The following is a 24,947-nucleotide window of genomic DNA, read 5'->3' as shown; positions in this document are numbered from 1 at the left end:
TACATCACCATTTTAACTGTTTTTTTGACGATACACATTTGTTGATATTAACACTTTGCTCTAATTTCATAGGCATTGGCACCTTTTGCGTGTCATGTTTAATCGTATTATTCAATCATTTGCGCTCCTGACATGGGAGAGTGTGATGTCCGATTTTTCCACTAGTTCATTAATGTTGACGGGCCGTTCCCGGCATGCACCGCGGCGACTTCTCTCCGCTGTGAGGGCGAGCAGTAATGGCGGCCGGGTAGACCCACACAGCAGCAGTAGCGCGTCCGTCGTCAGCTGCACTCACCGCCAGTCCTCCGGGGGGCAGCGAGCGTCACACGTGGCCTGAGACCGCCTTACTGAGCCCGGGCGCGGGTGGAGACACGCGTCCCTTCAGTTTAGACAAGTCCAACATGGACGAGCACCCCGGCGGAGGCGCCGCTGGACCTCCGCCGCCCCAGCAGCAGCAGACGGGGGGCACGGCCGGCGCTCATGCGGCTAGCGGGGGGGCGATGCTGGGCTCGCAGCAGTCGGACGAGCTGCCGCGTCCGCAGCAGCAGTACACCATCCCCGGCATCCTGCACTACATCCAGCACGAGTGGGCCCGCTTCGAGATGGAGAGGGCCCACTGGGAAGTGGAGCGGGCCGAACTTCAGGTGAGCTTCTCGGCAACAACATGACCACCATCGTGGAATATGTACCTCTATTTCAGATCTACCACGTTTGTCCAGTCGAATATAGTTTTATACACAAATCCTATTTAGTTGGTCACGGTAGCTTGGAGCTAGCCTAGCCTAAACAGCTGGGCCTGTGGATGTTTCGGCGATGTGCGATCGATACTGAAATGTCGACACCGCTATTACACACCTTGACGCTCGAGTGTCGACTATCAACTCAAAATATCCACACATTAGATTTGGGGCTGTTCAAACTATTTCCACCAAGGGCCGTGCGCTTTTTTTTCTTATATTTTGACCGTTTTTGTGAGAATATAATCCAAAAGATATGATTGCCCAACTGCCTTACTGTTACGTATAGTAGTTTTAACTTTTTCAAGTTAACTAAAAAGTTATCATTTTATTTTGTATTACCTAACTAAACTTTGTTTATATTTGAAATATTTTTAGATTTTACCTAAAGTGCTTCTAATGTCCGCATACAGAACAGTTTATTTATTTTTTCAAAATCAATTTAAAGACAAAAATTTGTGACTAACTATATTATTATTAATCAAACGGACAAGCGGTAGAAAATGGATGCATGGATAGTTTCAAAATGTCACCAATTTCTCGGTGTTAGCATCACTAGCATATGCAGATTTACCTGCTCCAAACACACCTGTGCTGTTTATTGTGGATCCATGTGTCCATGTTGGATTACGACACACTGGAGGGCAAAGGTCAGCAGCAGTGTGGGGGCGGCGCCACATGATGACATTGCTAAAAGCAGGCCAACCCATAATAAGTGTGTCGCTTGTCATCATCGCCGAAGCACCGCGCTACAGACGGCGGTGCCGCTGGGCGGAGCCACAAGTGTGTCACGTATAGAATATTATTGTAAACCTGCTCACTTCCTGTCAACGCCTCTCCTGTCACCAAGGCAACCTGCCAAATGGGAGTCATGCCCTCTTCTTAGCCTGTGAGCGTTGCCATGGCGACCACTCTGTGTGTGTTTATAAATAGTCGGCTGTCATCAGTGTCGTCTTTCACGAGCAGCTGCCGCGTTATACCTTCATTTTGTCTTGAAAATACTTCAGATTCAAACATTGAAAGTAGGAATAAAAAAAAATACATATATATATATATATATATATATATATATATATATATATATATATATATATATATATATATATATATATATATATATATATATATATATATATATATATATATATATATATATACGACAAATGTTTACTACTTTTATGGGTGGGACCCTTTTGGATCCCCAGGAATTTTATTGGTTTTTAAAACTCATTGCTCAAAAATAATAATGAATGAAAATCAATGTTATGATTTATTGACATATTTAAGGTTCCAGTTACTTCACATCAAATATTTGAACTATCTTTTGGGGTAAATATTGTATATTTTGTGTTTTTGTCATTAAAAAAATTGTTTATTTGACCAAAAACAGCATAAAACAATTGTAATCAACTGATAGATCTGAAGTTGATCTATATTTTGTGGTTTTGCCATTAAAAAAAAAAAAAGTTTATTTGACCAAAAACCGCATAAAACATAAAAAGGCAATTGTAATCAACGGATATATCTGAAATTGATCTAGAGATTTAAACGTTAAAAGTAGGAATTTAAAAAAATATGACTAATTCTTATTACTTTTATTGGTGGGACCCTTTTGGATCCAGCAGGAATGTTAGTGTTGTCATTGCTCAAAAATATTAATGAATGAAAATCAATTTTATGATTTATTAACATGTTTAAGATTCCAATGACTTCACATCAAATATTTGAAATATTTTTGGGAGTAAATATTATTTAATTTGTGTTTTTGCCATTAAAAAAAACTTTCTTTGACTTAAAACATAAAAAATCCAACTTTATTTCAACAGATAAATATAAAATTGACTTAATGATTTAGGAGTAGAATAAAATAATTTATAAATAATATATGACATGTTTTTTACATTTTTAGGACTGATACTATTTTAGGTCCCCGGGAGCCCTAAAGGTTAAAAATAATGTATATTTTTTATTTGTTTTGAAAAATAAAATGTTTGTGTGTAGGCAAGGATCGCGTTCCTGCAAGGGGAGAGAAAAGGTCAGGAGAACCTGAAGAATGACCTGGTCAGAAGAATCAAGATGTTGGAATACGCGCTCAAGCAGGAGAGGTGTGTGTGTGTGTGTGTGTCTGTGTGTGTTGCTGCTAGAATAGCATTGTGTGTATGTAGCTGTTAGCATAGCTTTGTGTGTGTGTGTGTGACCCACAGAGCCAAGTACCACAAGTTGAAGTACGGAACCGAGTTGAACCAAGGCGACGTGAAGATGCCCAACTTTGAAGCAGGTGACTATTGCATCACTAAAGCCCTGCCCCCTGGCAGTTGCCCCAGTAACTCAGATGTCGGTGTGACACAGACGGCAAAGACTCTGAGGTGTCGGCGCTGCCCGCCAACAGTCAGCTGACCTGGAAACAGGGACGGCAGCTCCTGCGACAGTAAGAGCGCGTCATGGCACCCCCTGGTGTCCACAGGAAGTGCTGACCTGCGTGTGTGCGCTCAGGTACCTGCAGGAGGTGGGCTACACAGACACCATCTTGGACGTGCGCACTCAGAGGGTCCGCTCCCTGCTCGGCCTCTCGGCATCCGAGCACAACGGTTCTGTGGAGAACAAGAACTTGCAGCACCTCATCAACGGGATGGAACACCGCCAGGACGGCCACAGGTGAGCGGTCTGATGTCAGAGGTCACAGGCTGTCATAGTGTGTGCGTGTGTAGTCCAGGAGACGTGTTAGAGACTATCAACTTCCTGGAGAACGCTGAAGACAGCGACGAGGACGATGACGGCGAGCTACTGGACGACATGGGCGAGGAGAAGCTGGGCCGAGGACGGAAGACCACGGTGCGTGTGCATCTGCCTTTTCTCACACGCCTCCTCCTCACCCTCCCTCTCTTCCCAGGTGGCCAACGAGGGCCTGGCGTCAGAGGACGACGCCGACACGGAGGAGGCGCTCAAGGAGTTTGACTTCCTGGTGACGGCGGAGGACGGGGAGGGGGCAGGCGAGGCCCGCAGCTCTGGAGACGGAACAGAGTGGGGTGAGATCAAAGAGTTCTGGTGGACCAATCAGACGCTAACACTCCTCCCACGCACAGCTGAGCCGCTACCGTTCCCCGGCGGCGCGGGCAAGTCCTTCCTGATGGGCGGGGCCGACCACGTCCTGGAAAGCGTGCTGGGCTTGGGCGACCTCGCCGACCTCACCGTGGCCAACGACGACGTAGACTTCAGCTACGACGTGGGTGAGATGCGGGCGTCACCCACCCTCACTACGCTAACTTCACCCCTCCTCCGTCCAGCTGCCGTCCGGTCAGGAGTCGGCCTTCAGGAAGACCTGGACTCCCAAGTATACGCTGCGAAGTCACTTCGACGGCGTCCGAGCGCTTGCCTTCCATCCCGTGGAGCCGTGCCTGGTCACCGTGTCGGAGGATCACACGCTCAAACTTTGGAACCTCACCAAGACCGTCGCCGCCAAAAAGTACTGTGGTGACTCCGCCTCCTGTGCTTCTATTGGGGCTTTTATTGTGAAATATTTTGCTTCTTTTCTAGAAGTGCCTCGCTGGACGTGGAGCCCGTCTACACGTTCAGAGCTCATGTGTATGTATACACGTCCTCCATGGCTCCACCGCCTGCACCCAAATTCTGCTGCTTCTACCTAAACGCTTTCGCGGCTTCCGCCTGCACCTCTGTGCTTCCACCTGCACCTCTGTGCTTTTGCCTCCACCTCTTCTTCTACTCCTTCATCCCCACCTAAACTCTTCCGCCGGCACTTTTGTTTTTCCGCCTCCACCTAAGTGTTTCCGCCGGCACTTCTGTTATTCTGCCTCCATCTAAGCATTTCTGCCTCTTTCACCTCCACAACTGGTCTTCCGCCTCCACCTAAGTGTTTCTGCCTTTTCGGTCTGCTCCTATGCACTTTAGCCTCCACCTAAATGCTGCCGCCGGCCCTTCTGTTTTTCCGCCTCTACCTAAATGCTTCCGTCTGCACCTCTATACTTCCGCCTCCACGTAGACACTTTTGCCGCTTCCGCCTATACCTAAACACTTTAGCCGCTTCCACCGCCACCTCTGTGCTTCCGCCTCCACCTAAACGCTTCAGCCGGCACCTCTGTGCTTCCGCCTCCGGCTAAGCTCTTTTGCCTCTTCCGTCTGCACCTATGCGCTTCAGCCTCCACTTAAACGCTTCTGCCTGCACCTAAAAGCTTTTGCCGCTTCCGCCTCTACCTAAATGCATCTGCCTCTTCCGCTTCCACTTAAACGCTTCCACCTTGTCCGCCTCCACCTATGTGCTTCCTTTTGCATCTTAACGCTTTTGCCGTTCCGCCTTCACCTTTGTGCTTCTGCCGGAACGTCTGTACTTCAACCTCTTCCGCCTCCACCTAAGCGCTTTTGTCTTTACCGTCTGCACCAATGAGCTTCTGCCTCTTCTGCCTGCAAATAAACTCTTTCGCCACTTCCACCTCCACCTAAATGATTCTGCCTCTTCCGCCTTCACTTCGTCCGCCTCCACCTATGTGCTTCTGCCTGCATCTAAACCCTTTCGCCGCTTCTGCCTGCACCTCTGTGCTTCCACCTCCAACTAAACGCTTCTTCCTCCACTTAAGCACTTCTTCCTCTTCTGCCTCATTCGCCACAACTTAAATGCTTTCACCACTTCCACCTCCACCTAAGCACTTCCGCCGGCACCTCTGTACTTCCGCTTCGTTCGTGTGCACCTATGCGCTTCAACCTCCACCTAAACGCTTCACCTATGTGCTTCTGCCTGCATCTAAATGCTTTCGCCGGCCACACCTAAAGGCTTCTGCTTTTTCCGCTTCCACTTAAATGCTTCCGCCTCGTCCGCCCCACTTATGTGCTTCCGCCTGCATCCAAACCCTTTCGCTGCTTCTGCCTGCACCTCTGTGCTTCCACCTCCACTTAAACGCTTCTTTCTAGTCCGCCGCATCTAAACACTTTCGCTGTTTTCGCCTTCACCTCTGATTCCACTTCCACTTAAACCCTTCTGCCTCGTTAGCCTCCATCTATGTGCTTCCACCTTGTCCGCCACCACCTATGTGCTTCCGTCGGCATCTCTGTGCTTCCTCTTCTTCTGCCTCCCCTTAAGCGCTTCCGCCGGCACCTCTGTGCTTCCGTCTCTTCCGCCTGCACATATGCGCTTCAGCCTCCACTTAAACACTTCTGCCTGCACCTAAAAGCTTTCGCCGCTTCCACCTCCAACTTAAGCGCTTCCAACTCGTCCGCCTCCACCATGTGCTTCTGCCTGCATCTAAACCCTTTCGCCGCTTCTGCCTGCACCTATGCTTCCGCCTCCAACTTAACGCTTCTGCCTCCACTTAAGCACTTCTTCCTCTTCCGCCCTGTCCGCCGCCACATAAATGCTGCCGCCGGCAATTCTGTGTTTCAGCCTCTTCCTTAGCGCTTTTGCCTCTTCCGTCTGCGCCTATGCACTTCCGCCTCCACCTATGTGCTTCCGCCTGCTTCTAAACGCTTTTGCCGCTTCCGCCTCTACCTAAATGCTTCTGCCTCTTCCATCTCCACTTAAATGCTTCTGCCTCGTCCACCTATGTGCTTCCACCTGCATCTAAATCTTTGACGCTTCTGCTTGCACCTCTGTGCATCCGCCTCCAACTAAACGCTTCTGCCTCGCACGCCGCCATCTTAACGCTTTCGCGGTTTCCGCCTTCACCCATGTGCTTCCGTCTGCATCTAGGCGCTTTCGCTTCCACCTCGTCCGCCTCCACCTATGTGCTTCTTCCTGCATCTAAACCCTTTCGCCGCTTTTGCCTGCACCTTTGTGCTTCCGCCTCTAACTAAACGCTACTGCCTCCACTTAAACACTTCTTCCTCTTTCGCTTCCGCCGGCACCTTTGTGCTTCCGCCTCTTCCGTCTGCACCTATGCGCTTCAGCCTCCACCTACACGCTTTTGCCGCTTTCGCCTCCACCTAAGTGCGTCCGCCTGCATCTAAACCCTTTTGCCGCTTCTGCCTGCACCTCTGTGCTTCCGCCTCCAACTAAACGCTACTGCCTCCACTTAAACACTTCTTCCTCTTTCGCTTCTGCCAGCACCTTTTGTGCTCCCACCTCTTCCGTCTGCACCTATGCGCTTCAGCCTCCACCTAAACGCTTTTGTCGCTTTCGCCTCCACCGAAGTGCGTCCGCTTGCATCTAAACCCTTTTGCCGCTTCCGCCGGCACCTCTGTACTTCCGTCTGCACCTATGCGCTTCAACCTCCACCTAAACGCTTCTGCCTCGTCCGCCTACATTTATGTGCTTCCACCGGCATCTCTGTGCTTCCTCTTCTTCCGCCTCCACCTAAGCACTTCGGCCAGCACCTCTGTGCTTCGTCTCATCTGCCTCCTGCTAAGAACTTCTGCCTCTTCCGCCTCCACCTTAACGCTTTCACCGCTTCCACCTCCACTTAAATGCTTCTGCCTCTTCCGCCTCCACTTAAAAACGTCCGCCTTTGGGCTTCTGTCTGCACCTATGCGCTTCAGCCTCTTTTTAAATGCTTCTGCCTCTTCAGCTCCGTCCGCCTCCACTTATGCGCTTAGGCCTGCATCTAAACCCTTTCGCCGCTTCTGCCTGCACCTATGCTTCCGCCTCCAACTTAACGCTTCTGCCTCCACTTAAGCACTTCTTCCTCTTCCGCCCTGTCCGCCGCCACATAAATGCTGCCGCCGGCAATTCTGTGTTTCAGCCTCTTCCTTAGCGCTTTTGCCTCTTCCGTCTGCGCCTATGCACTTCCGCCTCCACCTATGTGCTTCCGCCTGCTTCTAAACGCTTTTGCCGCTTCCGCCTCTACCTAAATGCTTCTGCCTCTTCCATCTCCACTTAAATGCTTCTGCCTCGTCCACCTATGTGCTTCCACCTGCATCTAAATCTTTGACGCTTCTGCTTGCACCTCTGTGCATCCGCCTCCAACTAAACGCTTCTGCCTCGCACGCCGCCATCTTAACGCTTTCGCGGTTTCCGCCTTCACCCATGTGCTTCCGTCTGCATCTAGGCGCTTTCGCTTCCACCTCGTCCGCCTCCACCTATGTGCTTCTTCCTGCATCTAAACCCTTTCGCCGCTTTTGCCTGCACCTTTGTGCTTCCGCCTCTAACTAAACGCTACTGCCTCCACTTAAACACTTCTTCCTCTTTCGCTTCCGCCGGCACCTTTGTGCTTCCGCCTCTTCCGTCTGCACCTATGCGCTTCAGCCTCCACCTACACGCTTTTGCCGCTTTCGCCTCCACCTAAGTGCGTCCGCCTGCATCTAAACCCTTTTGCCGCTTCTGCCTGCACCTCTGTGCTTCCGCCTCCAACTAAACGCTACTGCCTCCACTTAAACACTTCTTCCTCTTTCGCTTCTGCCAGCACCTTTTGTGCTCCCACCTCTTCCGTCTGCACCTATGCGCTTCAGCCTCCACCTAAACGCTTTTGTCGCTTTCGCCTCCACCGAAGTGCGTCCGCTTGCATCTAAACCCTTTTGCCGCTTCCGCCGGCACCTCTGTACTTCCGTCTGCACCTATGCGCTTCAACCTCCACCTAAACGCTTCTGCCTCGTCCGCCTACATTTATGTGCTTCCACCGGCATCTCTGTGCTTCCTCTTCTTCCGCCTCCACCTAAGCACTTCGGCCAGCACCTCTGTGCTTCGTCTCATCTGCCTCCTGCTAAGAACTTCTGCCTCTTCCGCCTCCACCTTAACGCTTTCACCGCTTCCACCTCCACTTAAATGCTTCTGCCTCTTCCGCCTCCACTTAAAAACGTCCGCCTTTGGGCTTCTGTCTGCACCTATGCGCTTCAGCCTCTTTTTAAATGCTTCTGCCTCTTCAGCTCCGTCCGCCTCCACTTATGCGCTTAGGCCTGCATCTAAACACTTAAGCCGCTGTCGCCTGCACCCTTGTGTTTCCACCTGCACCAAAATGCTTCTGCCTCTTCCGTCTGCACTTAGATGCTTCCGCCTGCATGTAAACCCTTTCGCCGCTTCCGCCTGCACATAAGCACTTCCGCCTTTACCTAAAAGCTTTCACACTTTTCGTCTGCACCTCTGTACTTCCGCTTTCACCTTAACACTGCTGTGTGTCGCCCTCTAGGGGTCCCGTGCTGTCCCTGGCCGTGACGTCCAGCGGCGAGCAGTGTTTCAGTGGCGGCCTGGACTCCACCATCCAGCGCTGGCACGTTCCCGGCTCCAACGTGGACCCCTACGACACTTACGGTACTCACACGTGCGGTGCCGCCCCCCTTGGGGGAGGCGACTGACAGGTTTGTCTTTCTCTCCTCGGCACAGATGCCGGTGCGCTGGCTGACTCGTGGACGGGACATGCGGACGCCGTGTGGGGGTTGGCTTACAGCGGCATCAAAAATCGCCTCCTGTCCTGTTCGGCCGACGGAACTGTCAAATTATGGAACCCTCAGGAGAAGAACCCCTGCATCAGCACTTTCAACGCCAGCAGAGGTGAGGACGTAGCCCCGCCCACTAGGGGCCGGACACTGACCGTGTGTGCGTGTGCAGAACACGGTATCCCGACATCGGTGGACTTCAACGGCTGTGACCCTGCACACATGGTGGCTTCCTTTGATGGCGGAGATGTGGTTGTGTACGACTTAGAGACTTCCCAGCATGCACTGGTGCTAAAGGGGCAGGGCGAAGGAAGTAAGGACACACACAAACACACAACGTTAATCTTTACAGTCGATCACACCCACTTGTCTTCTTCACGTCGCCCCAGCCCGGCCCGGCTGCCATCACATCTACAAGGTGGTGAGCCATCCCACGCTGCCTGTCACCATCACGGCCCACGAAGACCGCCACATCAAGTTCTTTGACAACAAGTCAGGTGAGTTTTCCGCCACCGTCCCTACCGCCATTTTGTCTCTCTCTTCATTGCGTGTGTGCAGGTAAGGTCATCCACGCAATGGTGGCTCACCTGGATGCCGTCACCTGTCTGGCTGTGGACCCTAACGGGATCTACCTAATGTCCGGAAGTAAGTGGGGAAAAAAGCCATGGCCAAGGTACGCTCTTTGCTAACCGGCTGTGTTGCAGGTCACGACTGCTCGCTGCGTCTGTGGAACCTGGACTCCAAAACCTGCGCGCAGGAGATCACGGCGCACCGCAAGAAGAGTGAGGAGGCCATCTACGACGTAGCCTTCCACCCCTCCAAGGCGTACATCGCCTCAGCTGGCGCCGACGCCCTCGCCAGGGTTTACGTGTAAGAGCGCCGGACGCGGACTCTGGAAACAGCTGACCCGCTCGACACTAAGCCCCTCCCCCCCACCAATTAGCTGTTTGTCTTCGGAACGTCCCAACTCGGGAACTTCCTCGGCGGCGTGTGTCAAACTGAGCTCGCCACGGACACAAACAAAAGATGGCGGCCAACCAAAGGGACTCGGGACTGTGTCATGTGATCGCCTCAGCGAAGCATCTCGGACCTGCCCATCGCTTCCTGTTCACGAGAACTGGTGAAAGAAAGACAAAAGGGGGAGGAACCTCACCTGCCAGTGAATCTTTTTATTTATTGTTTTTACAACGAAGGCTATGGCCTGACAAGCTCCGCCCCCTGGGGGAGGAGCCACGCTGCTTTTTTAATGTCCTTATAAGGAAGTTTCCTTTCACCTTGAGTTTTTAACTGAAGCAGCTGACGTTTACGACGTAACGTGTTACTACTACTTCCTGTCGGTGTCCTGCATGATTACCACAATAAAAGTATTTTTTCTAGTCTTCCAACTCAAGTTTCTATTTTGGATTGGCAGGAAACGGCGCATCTGCAGCGTCTCTTCCTGTCACAGCAGGTGTTTGGCTGCGAGGGCTGCCTCGACGACAGTGGGACGCCCAGCGCCAAAGGGGGGGCTTGGCGTTGTCAGTGCGGATTTGACGGACAGCGGGGCGTGGCTTCCGTGAAGTGCTGCGTTGTCGCCGACCCTCATGTTGTCGAGGCGGCGGCGCAGGAGGAGCCTTAACTGTTGGTTGTCTCGCCGCAGCGCCTCTTGGTGATTGACCAGAGCGTCTCGCAGAAGCAGAGCACTGTTAAGACGGCGAGTCAGTTGACGCACCTCAGGGAACGTCTGCGGGGACGAAGACTGGTTAATTACGCCCTCGCCATGTTGCGACAGGATGTGAGATACATCTGTTGCTGTTGGCTGGGCCGGCCACTGGCTGTCAACGCCCCCTGGTGATGACGATAAAGTGTCTTCCAGCTTGTGACACACCGTAGCGGCATGTAGAACTTTCTCACCCTGCAGAGCAAACATGTCAGGAGTCAGACACCATCACGGAAATGAGCCTCTACCCACCTTGCCTATCACCATCTGCAGTTTATTGGCGGCGGTGTCACTTTGGAGCGCGAGGTCAGCGAGCTGCTTCCTCGCAGCCTGGCGTGCTCTGGCCAGGTGATCCCGAAGCCTGCCGGTTTTTTCATTAATTTCTGCCTTCGCTGCCGCGATGCCGCCCACCTCGCACGCCGTCGATGTCTCCAAGGAGCCGAGCTTGGTCCGCAGGGCGATAACAGCGCTCTGAGAGGACACAGGTGGCGTCATAAGTTGTCACATGATTCGTCACGTGACGGGTAGCGACCTGTAGCCGCCGCACTCGCTTCACGTCCACGTCGGTCATGTGGACCAGACGCTGGTTTCTGGACATCTGGCCGAGGGCGGAGCCGCACGCTTCCGCCGATTCCTGCATTTTACGACGCTTCTCTGCCAGCTTCTCCGCGTCGGCGCCACGCAGCGCCGCCACCTGGGGGGAGAAGCCGCAGCAGGTGAGCTAACGGCCAGGGCGCCGCCCGGGAATGCACAACGGTGGTACCCGGTCCTGCTGGGCGCTCCGCCAAGCCGCCATGCTCTCGCCGTACACCTGACGCACGGCGCGCATCACGTCCTGGTGCTGCGAGTCCAACGAGAACGCTGTGTCCTCCAGACGCACCTGCCGCCGCTGCGCCTCTTCCGCCGTGTCGCTCCTGCCGATCAGCAGATTGAGGTCTTTCTAACCCGCAGCTCGCCATCGCTGACTCACCTTTCGGCAATGAATCTGGCACTAATGCGCCTCAGACTCCCCTCCCAACGACGCCGCACGAACACCAGCCGCTCGTCCTGCAGGGCTCGCATGTGCGCCACGTGTTGCTGGTGGCGGCGCCGCACCTGAGCCGACTGCTGCTCCGCCTGCTGCAGGTCACATGTCAAGCTCTGCCGGACAAACAAGAAACGACACCCCGTCAGTAGTGGCGGAGGCGGCGGCGGCGTCCCGCCTGCGTCACCTTGATGACATCATCCAGGCCGTCCAGCTGCCGCTCAAAAGTGCGACGCAGTATGATGACATCACGCCGCAGCTCGGCTGATTTTGTCCGACACAGGACCACTCGCCAGCCGCGGTCCAGCTTCGCCAGGTTGACGGCCGAGTTCCTCTCCTCGCGCTCGACTTTGTCCTGTGCCGCAAAGACACGCCCACATGAGTCGCGGTTACAGGCCTGACGTCAAGCCAACGCTGGCTTCACCTTTAGGAAGAGCGTCAGAAGCTCTTCCCTCTTTCTGCCCGTTTCCTGCGGGTCCTTCACTCGCCCACGTTGCTGCTGAAACTCCTCCTCCTCATCTGAGGCACCGCCTCCTCTCTTCACCTTCCTCGGCATCCTCACTCTGATGGACACTTGATTAGGTACACAGATTAATAATTCCATCCATCCAGGGACGTGCACATGATTATAAAGGGGCAGGGGCTTAAAGTCAGAAAAGGGCAGGAAATTTTTTTGGGGTCCTTTACACAATATGGAAATTAATGTAAAATTAAATTTGCTAATAGGAAGCTAACTACTTAGCTGTGTGTCCTTTGAAGGTAAAAGTGATTGCCATTTCTTTTGTGTCAACAAATTACTGTCATAATTAGTTAATTCACATTATCATAGGCTTGGAAGACATGAAAAGCAACAAAAAACTGGTTTATTATTAGGCTATTTATTGTTAAAGATAAGCACTTTAATATTGAACATTAAACAGTGCAACATGAACTTCGAAAAAAAATACAAAATTAAATACCCAAATGGAAATAACTTCAATGTCAAAATCTGTCCTTCTTCCCTTAACTTGATGAAAACACTATCAAGTTGTAACTTATGGTCTTTCTCACTTAATGCTCAGACTAAACAACTGAAACGCAATACAACTTTATATCTAAACCTCTACTGAGAGAGAAATGTGATCCGCCGTAAACAAAGTGCATTTTATTCTGAAAATTAACCCGGTGTTTTATTTTGTATTTTGTACACTACTTCCTGTCCCGCGCGATCCGCTCTGCTCTGTGCTCAATTGATGCGCTGTGCTCCGACGTCCGGCAAAAACAGAAGCTGACACATTGAATAATAGAATAATCAGGGGCGCCGACAGGGATTTTGGGCCCCATGAAAAGAATCTTTACAGGGCCCCCAACACAGCGGAAACATTTGTTGATGCTATTTTACATACAAAAGGGTTTATGCTTATTAAACCATTTAAATTGTTCAAAATGACTTTTATTTAATTCATTTTAATTAATGAAATACCTTCATCTTTTTATTGTTTTGAGACTGTAGTAAAATGTATTATATTTTGTATTATTATTATTTCAACTCACACAGCTGCTCACCTCCTTCCTCATGTGGGGGCACTGGGGCTGATTCAGAGGCAGGGGGAGTTGGGGGCTGACAGACAGCTGCTGCTGCTGCTGGTGCAGTTGACTCTGTTCAGAATGAGGCATCATTTTGACGGAGGGGAGATCAACTATTATTGAATAAGAACAGCTTGATAAATGTTTGACTGGGTTGATTATTTAACTAATATAGCAGTAAAATGTAAAAATCCAGAGTTTTCTTGTGCTAACATGGTGAGAAAAGTGAGCTAGCTTATTACCACAGACAGGGACAAAGTTAATATGCATAACTTTCCACCACAACTAACAAACCCACCTTTTTTTTTTAAATATTGAGTTACATATTGTCGACCCTTCAACTCCTTCTCCTCTTATTTTCTTTCCTTTCTTTTTTGGCTGCCTGATTTTTGAGGCATGCTGCTGTCTCCTCCGCTTTGCCGCTGTGGCGCTGTCTGTGTCTGTGACAAATCGCCGGTGCTACCTGCAGCTGATCCAGTCGGACTGAACCATTTTACGTAAATAGAGGGGGGAGAGAGGGCCCTTCAGGGGTTCATTCTTCCAAAACAAATAAAGTTATTGTTACCAGGACATGGAACATAAAACATGTGTGATTATATGTTAGTTAATAACTTAGTGTCGTTTTTTTATATGTATTATAATTTCACCTTCATTAGGGGCCTCTCTGGGCCCCCCTCCATCATGGGCCCCTAGAATCCGTCTCCTTTACCCTCCCTTTTCGGCGCCCCTGAGAAAAATACAGCGTTTTTCTGAAATATTACCCATATTAGATGCTGAATAAGTGGACGGCGACTAGACCATAACTCACAGGTTCAAGTTGCTCGACTGTCACGTGTCCTCAGGCCGCAGTTGGCTCTCTCTCTCTCTCTCTCTCTCTTTCTCTCTCTCTCTCTCTCTCTCTCTCTCTCTCTCTCTCTCTCTCTCTGGTGGAAGTGCAGGCTCAAACAACCCAATATTACAAGAAAACGTGGAGTTTTTGTACCGCTGTTTTTTTTTTTTTTTTTTTTTTTTACATCCCTAACAGGAATTTATTAATGTTGTTCAAAGAAAAGAAAAAAACACACACACAAAGACAGAGGGCACTTTTTAAGACGAAGCAAAAAAGGGCAGGGGCTCAAGCACCCATAGGGCCCTATGTGTGCACGTGCCTGCATCCATCCATTTTCTACCGCTTATTCCCTTTTGGGGTGGCGGGGGGCGCTGTCGCCTATCTCAGGTACAATCGGGCGGAAGGCGGGGTACACCCTGGACAAGTCGCCACCTCATCGCAGATTAATAATTTCTACATATAAAATTAATACACAAATTATGGGGATAGGTTGATTGGGAACACTAAATTGGCCCTAGTGTGTGAATGTGAGTGTGAATGTTGTGTATCTAGCTGTGTTGGCCCTGCGATGAGGTGGCATATGGCGTCACATTAGTGCCAAAATTTAGATATTTTTTTATTAATTTAGATATCTGGGCTGATATCAATTTTTCCATAGTTTGAGTTGTTTGCAGAAATGTACATAATTTTTATAGTAATATTAAAACCATATTCATTAATTGTAGTGATAACCTGTCATTCATTATTTTACTAAAATAGTAATTGCAATCATAACATCAATAATTTGGCCCATATGCTAATCATGTGGTCCTGTTATGAAGTACGCACAGATAAGTGGGTTCGGGTAGACTCTGGTGTAAACTTAAAGTAGATAGAGGAAAGAAAATGAATAGTCCCACAATATTTACAATCACTCCAAACCAGTTCAATAATGGAAATAACTGTGTCCCTCATGTTACCTCTTTTTCTGCCCACATTTTTTTATACACTTCTTCCTCCGTAAATCTTGATACATATTGACGATGACCCGCCCTGCTATACTTCTGATTGGCCCTGAGCATTTTTCGCCTGACCAATCAGAAAGGAGGGGCCGTCTAAGCATACCCGCCCCAAAGTGCCAAAACGAAGACGGCGCACGAGGTGGAGAATCAACGCACAATAACAGTTTTTATGCGCTTGGATTTTTGCCACTAATGTGACGCCAAGCGTGTACGCCACCTTCCGCCCGATTGTAGCCGAGATCGGCACCAGCAGGGGCGTCGCCAGACAGTTTTCACTGGGGCACGTGCCCCAGTGTTAATCTGCAGTGCCCCAGTAAAAATTTCACTAATAAAAAAAAAACGCTTCAGAGTTTTAAGTCTACATAACATAGACAACAGCGCACATACTACTTAGTATGGTAATTGATTGCTACTGTATTCACTCCACTAACAATGAGCACATGGCTACTTAATAAGGTAATTTATTCACGTGTGGATCGAGACTTCGGTTGAGAGAGAGGGAGAGAGAGAGAGAGGGAGAGAGAGAGGGGATGCGAATCACTGCTGAGATAGGTAACGTGAGCCAACAACAATTTGTTATTTTTTTTTTATTATTTATTATTATTCGCCAGCAGCAGAGAAGAAGCAGCAAGGAATGAGAGCTGTAAGTGAAGTCCTAGCTAGCTAGGCAACATCATTGTCTTAAGTTGATGCTAAGTTAGCTAACATTATCCCTTGTATCCAGACAAACATATTAATTAAGTTGATGCTAAGTTAGCTAACGTTATTCCTTGTATCAAGACAAACATATTCATTTGTTGTACGAGCTGTCGGGGGAATTTCCAATGAACATGAAACATAATGTTGGTTATTGTCTGCTGGTTCTGCATCAATGATGATTTGGGGTAAGCATGAGTGAGTTGAGTGCTTCTCAAATGGTTTATTTTCAGGAAGAAAAAATGTTTTCCATATCAAGTCATGAGCCAAATTTTTAAATCATTCAAGTTTATTTCACGGAAAAATAGCACAGTAGACTTGTCTTGTTAATCGGTGTGACTTTGACTAAAATATTTTTGTTTTTGTCACCAGAAAAATGGCTACAGCTAAAGCATCTGGTTTTGTTTCCAGAAAAAATAGTAACATTTCTGTATTTTTTTTCAGAAAGATGGTTGAAAATATCGGGTTTCGTTGCCCCATTTAGATTAAAAAAATATATATTTCCATGTCTGTCCTGAGTCCTCCTCCAACTTGTTAGTCGGTTTGCCTTTTGCTAAAATACTCACTAATAGTCACTAGAAAAATGGTTAAAAATATCTGGTTTTGTTGCCACAATTTGATTTTTTTCTCCCTAAACTTTTTTTTTTTCATGCACACATCTGACTGCGACTCACTGAAAATGACACACAATCCACTTTCATGTCACGACCCAGCAGTTGGGAACCACTGGTCAACTGTATAACAGTTACTGTAATATTTCCATGTCTGTCCAGAGTGATTGACCACTTTGCAAAAATGAAAAGGAGACGTTACAGTTTACTTCTCAGAAAATGATTCCCTGAACAGACACACAAAAGTTGTTCATTTATTCTACTACTGTGGCTTTATTGTTTTGTGTATATTTTATAGTTTTGTGTATCTGAAATAGCATTAGCCACATTGCCATAGATGGAAATTAAATAATATAAAAGAACCCAGAGATGTAGGGGTGCATTATTTTTTGTTTTACTTTTGTAGATGTTAAATTTGTAGATGATTACTGCAATATATATTTCAAAAAGATTCATTGCTCTTCCTTTTTGCTTTTACCAGTAGCAGTTTAGAAGTCTGGAGTAAAAAAGTGCACAAGTAGGTCAAATGCATTAGTTAATTTCAGGTGGTTAATCAAAGATCCATACAACATAATCTGATATGATTTCATAGTTTAAAGCACTATTTATGTATTTTTTATGATAAATAAGTGTTAAAAATGTTTTTGCTTGCGCGCTTTGCACGCTCACATGAATTATTTGTGCCCCAGTTGTGCCCCAGTACAGTATTAGGTCTAGTGACGCCCGTGGGCACCAGCGCCCCCCGCGACCCCAAAAGGAATAAGCGGTAGGAAATTGATGGAATTAATAGAGGCATCGATTATATAGATTGACGCAAATTGTTCAAAAGCCGAGGGAAAAAAGAGATTACCTAAGCATCAGACGCGACGTACACACGCTCCTTCGCAAGGCTCCCACGGTTTGCGCGGCGTTTCCACGGAGACGGCTGCAGAGCACTTCCGCCATTTCGGTACTACCTTCATTGTCATCCCCTCAATCAGCTTCCTGTGTCTTCCTATTGAAATGTCGTCTATTAAAAAAAAACATTTTCTAATTCGACACAAAAACATTCATTTCTAAAAAATAAAAAAAAATGACGAAAAATGTTGTCGCAAAATTTAGATTTTAACCGAACATTTTCATGAAAAAATAATCAATTTTATAAAGTAACTTTTTTTCCAAACAGTTTTTCATCTCTATTACAGAGTTGAGGAATCATCTAGTAACATTTTACAGCTTGTTTACCAGTTGAAAAAAAGAAGTGTGCCTTTTTGTCCGCTTTGCGTCATTGTTCCTAGAAGGATTCTTTTCGGCGACGGACTCAACAGATGCGACAAAGAGAGTTTTAGCGGATTCAGGGTCTACGCGTTTGGGTTGCGGAAGCTTCCGGAAGGAGAGACGCGGAACTACCAAACATTTGGAGTGAATTTGGCGGCGGCGAGAGTATCTAAATCTGTTTTGGCGGTTGAGCATAAGCTGTTTTGTGACTGGATCGAGATGGAAGGGGATAGTGACGGGATGTATGAGGATAGTAGGGAAATGGATAGGACTAGAGTGGAGAGAAGAAAGAAGGGGAGAGGAGGGAGTGAAGGAAAGTCGATTACTAAAAGAGTGCATGAAGAGGTTGATAAGAGGAAAAGGGTTATGATGGATGAATATAAGATAATTTATACATTTAAATCAAACCAAGATATGAATGACATTAGTTTGATGACACTGGTTAAGGGATTAAAGAAGGACATTGGAGAGGTGGAGATAGCGAAGGTTCTCAGGGACGGACGGTTGTTGATTAAATGCAAAAATGGAGAGCAAAAGAACAAAGCAATGCGATTGCAAAAACTGTGCAACAAAAATAATAAAGGAAAAAATCGAAAGGGGGCAAGAGGAGTCGTGACAGGAATCCCAAGAGGAGAAAATTTAGATGATCTGAAAAAAGAACTAAAAGGAGTAACTGTCACTATGATGAAAAGAATGATGGCATTTAGGAACGGTGAAAAGACAGAGCGAATCCGTGCTAGTGCAATTTGCAGAGGAGGTCCTACCAGAGAGAATCATGATTGGGTATCTAAGCTTCTATGTTAGAGCTTACGTGCCACCCCCAGTACGTTGTTTCAAGTGCCAACGCTATGGGCACATAGCTAGTGTGTGTCATGCTAAGATGAGATGTGGACGGTGTGGAGGAGAGCATGAATATGGACAATGTGGAGAAAATGAACAGGTCAAGGGACGGCGTGGCGCAGTGGGGAGAGTGGCCGTGCGCAACCCGAGCGTCCCTGGTTCAATTCCCACCTAGTACCAACCTCGTCATGTCCGTTGTGTCCTGAGCAAGACACTTCACCCTTGCTCCTGATGGGTGCTGGTTGGCGCCTTGCATGGCAGCTCCCTCCATCAGTGTGTGAATGTGTGTGTGAATGGGTAAATGTGGAAGTAGTGTCAAAGCGCTTTGAGTACCTTGAAGGTAGAAAAGCGCTATATAAGTACAACCCATTTTTTTAAATTTTTTTTTTATTGTGGCGGGAATCACACAGCAGCGTATGGGGGCTGCATCATAAGAAAACAGGCAACAGAAGTACAGCAAATCAGAGTTGAAAGAAATATTACATACGCAGAGGCAGTTAAAATAAGAAATCAAGAAAGTGCAGAACAGGACAGAAGTGAAAATAGTTCAAGAAATAAAAAACAAGAGGCAGCAAATACAGGAATTTCCATGGACAAACTAGTTGTATTCCTGGCTTATGTAATAAATTGTACAGAACAGGCTAGAAACAAGACTGAGAAAATCAAAATAATTGTCAAAGCAGCAGCAAAGTTTTTAAATTTAAAAGAACTATCCTGGGAACAAGTGCAAGGTGAGCTACAGAGAGTAGACGAGACCGAGTCAGGTTACCACAATCCAACGCCATGTTAATTGTTCAGTGGAATGACAGAAGTTTGATAGCAAAGGGATATATTAATAATATGAAAAATAAACCACATATAATATGTATTCAAGAAACATGGCTGAAGCCAAAATTAAACTTTATAATAAAAGGATATACAACGATACGTAAAGATAGGAATGATGGGCAAGGAGGAGGATGTGCCATATTTATTAAGGAAGATATGCATTATTCAATATTAAAAGTAAAACAAGAACTAGAGATAGTAGGAGTAGAAGTATGGAATAATAGAGAAAGATACAAAGTACTAAACTTCTATAATCCATGCAAGAAATTAGAAATTCACCAACTAGAAACAATAATGGAGCACTGGAGTGGCAATATTATTTGGTGTGGTGACTTTAATGCACATAGCACAATGTGGGGTGAAAGGGATGACTGGAATGGGGATACATTGGAAGCACTTTTGGAGGAAAAAGAACTGGTGTGTGTGAATGATGGGTCGGGAACAAGGTTAGATGTCGTCACGGGTAAAGAAACAGCAATAGATTTAACACTAGTGTCACAAGGGTTAGCAGGAAAGGTGGAGTGGGAAGTAAATAAATACAGCACAATGGGAAGTGATCACTATCCAATCTTCATTCACATAAACATAAATCATAGGACAGAAAGCACTAGGATAGAAGGAAGATGGAAGTATAATCATGGTGACTGGGGGAAATTTAGGGAAATTACCGACATAACTTTAAAGGAAGTAGATATAAATCAAGATATTGAACAATTAAATACAGATATTACAAAGTGCATTATAGAAGCAGCCGAACAGAGCATACCAAGGAATAGTATAGGGAGAAGAAGGAAGATAGTGCCGTGGTGGACACAAGAGTGCACAGATGCAATACAAGAACGGAATAGAGCATTTAGAATATTGAGAAGAACACATAATTTCCAAGACATGATCCAATATAAAAGGCATCAAGCTAGAGTAAGGTATGTTATTAAATAAACAAGAAAACACCATTGGAGAACTTTTTGTGATACACTAAATAGAACTACTCCTTTAAGCCAAGTGTGGGGAATGATCAAGAGAATGTCAGGGGTCAGAAAAGAACATAAAAATCATGTGATGAAAGATGGAATGCGGAGTGTGGTAGGAAATAAAGAAAAAGCAGAACTTTTAGCAAAAACCTTTGTTAAAGTGCACAGTAATGATAATTTGAGAAATGTAGAAAAACAAAAGAGAGAAGAAACAATTAGTTTAAACATTGAGGAAATGAAGGAAGACAATGATAATAGTTTTATCAACACTATGGATATGACATTTTCTTTGGATGAAATGGTTCGAATTTTAAAAAAAGTTAAAAATACGACGCCAGAGAAAGACCTGGTGAGTTATCAAATGATCAAAAATTTAGGTAGCATCGGCAAAGAAGTGGTCTTGAAATTATACAATAGGATATATGAAGAAGGAAAATTACCAGATGAGTGGAAAACAGCTGTAATAATTCCAATATGCAAGCCAGAGAAAGATCCGGAAGAGGCAGGAAATTATAGGCCGATAGCATTGACCTCAAATTTGGGCAAAGTAATGGAAAAAATGATTAATGAAAGATTAATATATTATTTAGAGTCAAAAGAAATTATAAAAAACTACCAAAGTGGTTTTCGCAAAGCAAGAAGCACAAATGACCCAGCAGTGCAGCTGGAAGAGGAAATTAGAAAGGGACAAATAAATAAAGAAAGTATAATTGCGGTATTTTTTGACATAGAGAAAGCGTATGATATGTTGTGGAAACAGGGGTTGCTGATGAAACTAAATAGGATTGGGATTTGAGGAAGAATGTACAGATGGATAAAATACTTTTTAACAAGTAGAACATTATTAGTAAAAATAGAGAATGAATGTAGCAGAGATTACGAAGTGGAAAATGGGACCCCACAAGGGAGTATAATAAGTCCAGTACTATTTTCCATCATGATAAATGAAGTTTTTAGTGAAGTGGAAGGGTTAGTGCAGGTGGCATTGTTTGCTGATGATGGAATGATGTGGAAGAGAGGTAGAAATACAAATCATATAGAAAAAGCGGTAAATAATGTTCAAGACTGGGAGACGGCTTGGGGTTGGAAAGACAAAAGTCATAAATTTTACGAAGAGGAAAGTACAAAACAAGCTCCAAATAAAACTCTATGGAGAAAACATAGAAGAGGTACAAGTATTTAAATATCTAGGAATATGGTTTGGGGCTTCACGGTGGCAGAGGGGTTAGTGCGTCTGCCTCACAATAAGAAGTTCCTGCAGTCCTGGGTTCAAATCCAGGCTTGGGATCTTTCTGTGTGGAGTTTGCATGTTCTCCCCGTGAATGCGTGGGTTCCCTCCGGGTACTCCGGCTTCCTCCCACCTCCAAAGACATGCACCTGGGGATAGGTTGATTGGCAACACTAAATGGTCCCTAGTGTGTGAATGTGAGTGTGAATGTTGTCTATCAGTGTTGGCCCTGCGATGAGCTGGCGACTTGTCCAGGGTGTACCCTGCCTTCCGCCCGATTGTAGCTGAGATAGGCGCCAGCGCCCCCCGCGACCCCGAAAGGGAATAAGCGGTAGAAAATGGATGGATGATGGAATATGGTTTGATAAAAATATTAACTGGTCAACCCACATCAGCAAGATAATGGAGAAAAGTAAAAAGGTGTTAAATATAATGAGGGCTTTGAGGGGTAAAGATTGGGGGGCTGATAGGTTGACATTGAAAACAATATATATCACTTTAATTCGGTCTGTTATCGACTACGGATGCATTATTTATCGATCTGCTTCAAAAACTCTACTTGAGAAAATAGACCGGATCCAGTCGCAGGCGTTAAGATTATGTTGTGGAGCTACTAAATCTACTCCAGTGGCAGCATTACAAGTAGAAATGAATGAAAAACCTTTGGACATGAGGAGAGATCAACTCTCAGCAGTTTATTGGGCAAACTTAAAAGGATCCAAGCAAGGACATCCAACCCGTCAAGTGCTACTAAATTGCCAAGAAAAAGGGAAGAAAAAAATGAATAGTTTTGGGTGGATAATAGGAGATATATGTAAAAAAACACAAATTGACAATATTAAAGTGAGCCCTACAGTACCAATTCCTGCAATACCACCGTGGATGTATGAAAACCCAAAGGTAGACATGCAGTTACTGAAGAATAGACATTTAAATCGTTACCAAATAGAACAACGGATTGAGGAAATGTTTTTTGATAATATTATGATATACACAGATGCATCAAAAACTATAAATAGTAAAGTAGGAGCTGCTGCAGTTATCCCACAGAGAAATATAGTGTTGAATAAAAGAATTAGTGATAAATTATCTGTTTTTACGGGGGAATTGGTAGCAATTTATATGGCAGTTAACTGGATAGAGGAAAACAAAGCTAGGAAAGTAGTCGTGTGCTCGGACTCCAGCAGTGCATTGACGAGCATAAAAAACATAACATCAGAAACAAGACTAGATATAGTTTATGAAATAGTTCAGGCAATCTACAGAATAAATAAAGTGGGAGGTGTGGTAACATTTCTCTGGGTTCCTGCTCATGTAGGAGTTGAGGGAAATGAGTTAGCTGATAGGTACGCAAAACAAGCAACCACTAAAACAGAAGTAAATATGGAGATTAAGCACAGTAAAGAAGAAGTGAAGAGCATAATTAAGATAGAACACAATAAAAAGTGGCAGGATAATTGGAATAAGGAAACAAAAGGTAGAGAGTTTTACAAAGTCCAGAGGAAAGTAGGTGTAATGGGAGGAGGGGGTAGAAATAGGAAAGAAGAAGACATTATTACTAGAAAGAGATTAGGCCATACATATCTAAATAGTTCACTAAAATTGATAGGCAAACATACTACAGGGCTGTGTGATTTTTGCCACCAGATAGAAAATGTTGACCATGTCTAAATACAATGTAGGAAATATAATAGAGAAAGAGAAATACTGGAAAATAAGTTAGCAAAAGAAAATATTAGGTTAGAAGTGGGAGATATATTAGGATTGCATTCAGAAAACATAGGATACAAAGCAATATACACATATTTAAAGAACACTGGGTTAAGTAAAAGAATATAGAGTGGGGATCCACCTCGTTCCACACTCCATTACAGTAGGTGGCGGTAATGCGCACCAGAAGGTTGCATGCCAACCGCCATAAAAATAAAAGAAGAAGAAAAAGATGGGACAAAGAAATGTAGACTTCATCACGAAATGTACATAAATATAAATAAAGATTGCTAATACTTAGATATATTGTATTTATATGTATTGCTGTATGGCTTGTGTGTAGTAACTGCAGACGTACTTATATAATGCGTGTGAATTGAAGTTTCGTTAATCGATTACCATGAATTAATTAACGTGGACCCCGACTTAAACAAGTTGAAAAACTTATTCGGGTGTTACGATTTAGTGGTCGTCTGTACGGAATATGTACTGAACTAATAAAAGTTTCAATCAATCAATCAATTCAATAATATGTAATGCTACATTTGACCAGTAGAGGACGACAGCGCTGCGCCTCAGGTTTACGTGTGTTGATTCGGTCTAGTTTATTTGCATTTGTCATGTTCATTTCGTGTTTACAGTTTCAGTCTTACGGGTGGAAAAAAGTCAAAAATAAATTTTAAAAAGTAAGGACAAGAAATTAAAACTTCTGGTGCTCCTTTTCTACAGTGATGCATTTATGCAACCAAATAACAAAAAATAATTAAAACAAATTGTATTTTCTTTGCTCATTTATTTGGGGTTGCGCAAAAATCATGTAATATAATTTCATACATTTATTTTATAATTAGTTAATTAGCATGTATCACCTAGTTGGAGCAAAAATCCAGCTGAAATTAAAACGCACAACACATAGAGAAGGAAGAGTCAAATTCAACATACAGCAATTTCAAGATAGGCACATCAGAACTGTACAAAGCCACACTTCCAAGCACTACAAGGTCTGCAAGAAACTCCTACATCAGTGGAGGATAAAGGGATTAGTCTGGAAACAATATGGAAAGAGACATGTCAAGAAGTGGTTCGGAGAAGAAAGGGAAATAACAAACCGTGGCTTTCCATGGAAACGTTCAAGAAAGTGAGAGAAGGGAAGAAAAGGAGGTACTAATTAGAAGTAAAACCAGAGCAAGAAAGGCCAAAGCACAGAAAGAATATGAAGCAGCAAACAAAGAAGTGAAGAAATGTGTCAGAAAGGACAAAAATAAGTTCATTAAGGATTTGAGGCAGAGAGGTAAGCAGGGAAAAACAATCTCAAAGAACTTTACATAACTACAAAAAAACGCATAGGCAAGTTTCAACAGTCACAATCACACATTAAAAACACACACGGTATGCTACTCACAACCAAGGAGGACCAACAAGAGATGGATAGAACACTTTAGAGAACTGCTCAATAGGCAACCCACCCAACTGTCAGCAGAGATCCCACCAGCCACAGATCTGTTGGGAATACACTCCAACCCTCCCACCGAGACAGAAATCAAGAAGGCCACCAGGGCCCTGAGAGGAGGCAAGGCAAAGGGGCTGGATAAGACTCCAGCGGAAACCCTAAAGGCAGACATAGAAACCTCCACCAGCCT

The 24,947-nt window shown here is 45.6% G+C and overlaps 2 protein-coding genes across 7 annotated transcripts; one reads left to right on the top strand and one right to left on the bottom strand.

The window, feature by feature from the left end:
• Positions 1-196: 196 nt before the first annotated feature.
• Positions 197-10,432, top strand: strn3 (striatin, calmodulin binding protein 3). 2 transcript variants are annotated; one of them, XM_061894877.1, is made up of 16 exons: positions 197-644; positions 2,739-2,842; positions 2,942-3,015; positions 3,087-3,165; positions 3,231-3,392; positions 3,446-3,569; positions 3,628-3,763; positions 3,821-3,960; positions 4,022-4,200; positions 4,272-4,319; positions 8,801-8,922; positions 8,995-9,162; positions 9,220-9,360; positions 9,437-9,544; positions 9,606-9,692; positions 9,752-10,432. In XM_061894877.1, the coding sequence occupies exons 1-16, from the start codon at positions 402-404 to the stop codon at positions 9,919-9,921; spliced, it is 2,085 nt and encodes a 694-aa protein (XP_061750861.1). In that variant the 5' UTR covers positions 197-401; the 3' UTR covers positions 9,922-10,432. The 2 variants fall into 2 exon arrangements, with proteins under 2 accessions (XP_061750861.1, XP_061750860.1); XM_061894876.1 differs by having other exon boundaries at positions 2,915-3,015.
• Positions 10,195-17,425, bottom strand: ccdc65 (coiled-coil domain containing 65). Of its 5 annotated transcripts, none has more exons than XM_061894907.1 (9): positions 17,324-17,425; positions 13,316-13,408; positions 12,195-12,343; positions 11,958-12,125; positions 11,717-11,886; positions 11,510-11,660; positions 11,279-11,440; positions 10,999-11,217; positions 10,195-10,941 (listed from the first exon to the last, which is right to left on the bottom strand). In XM_061894907.1, exons 3-9 carry the CDS (start codon positions 12,324-12,326, stop codon positions 10,489-10,491), a joined length of 1,455 nt encoding a protein of 484 aa, XP_061750891.1. In that variant the 5' UTR covers positions 12,327-12,343; positions 13,316-13,408; positions 17,324-17,425; the 3' UTR covers positions 10,195-10,488. The 5 variants fall into 5 exon arrangements, with proteins under 5 accessions (XP_061750891.1, XP_061750894.1, XP_061750892.1 ...); XM_061894910.1 differs by lacking the exon at positions 17,324-17,425 and adding an exon at positions 13,635-13,803 and having other exon boundaries at positions 11,011-11,217; XM_061894908.1 differs by lacking the exon at positions 17,324-17,425 and adding an exon at positions 13,635-13,799 and having other exon boundaries at positions 13,304-13,408.
• Positions 17,426-24,947: the final 7,522 nt, after the last annotated feature.

The sequence above is a fragment of the Nerophis ophidion genome, linkage group LG03, assembly GCF_033978795.1.
Source record: "Nerophis ophidion isolate RoL-2023_Sa linkage group LG03, RoL_Noph_v1.0, whole genome shotgun sequence".
Taxonomy (NCBI): domain Eukaryota; kingdom Metazoa; phylum Chordata; class Actinopteri; order Syngnathiformes; family Syngnathidae; genus Nerophis; species Nerophis ophidion.
The sequence above is the reverse complement of the archived record's forward strand: the minus strand, read 5'-3'. Positions and strand labels throughout refer to the sequence as shown.

Coding starts and splice junctions, on each gene's coding strand:
- strn3 (XM_061894876.1), top strand. CDS start 402: ATGGACGAGCACCCCGGCGGAGGCGCCGCTGGACCTCCGCCGCCCCAG. Junction 3,393..3,445: donor CACCGCCAGGACGGCCACAG/GTGAGCGGTCTG, acceptor GTGCGTGTGTAG/TCCAGGAGACGTGTTAGAGA. Junction 3,570..3,627: donor GCCGAGGACGGAAGACCACG/GTGCGTGTGCAT, acceptor CTCTCTTCCCAG/GTGGCCAACGAGGGCCTGGC.
- ccdc65 (XM_061894907.1), bottom strand. CDS start 12,326: ATGCCGAGGAAGGTGAAGAGAGGAGGCGGTGCCTCAGATGAGGAGGAG. Junction 11,661..11,716: donor GCCAGATTCATTGCCGAAAG/GTGAGTCAGCGA, acceptor GCTGATCGGCAG/GAGCGACACGGCGGAAGAGG. Junction 10,942..10,998: donor TGCAGATGGTGATAGGCAAG/GTGGGTAGAGGC, acceptor TTTGCTCTGCAG/GGTGAGAAAGTTCTACATGC.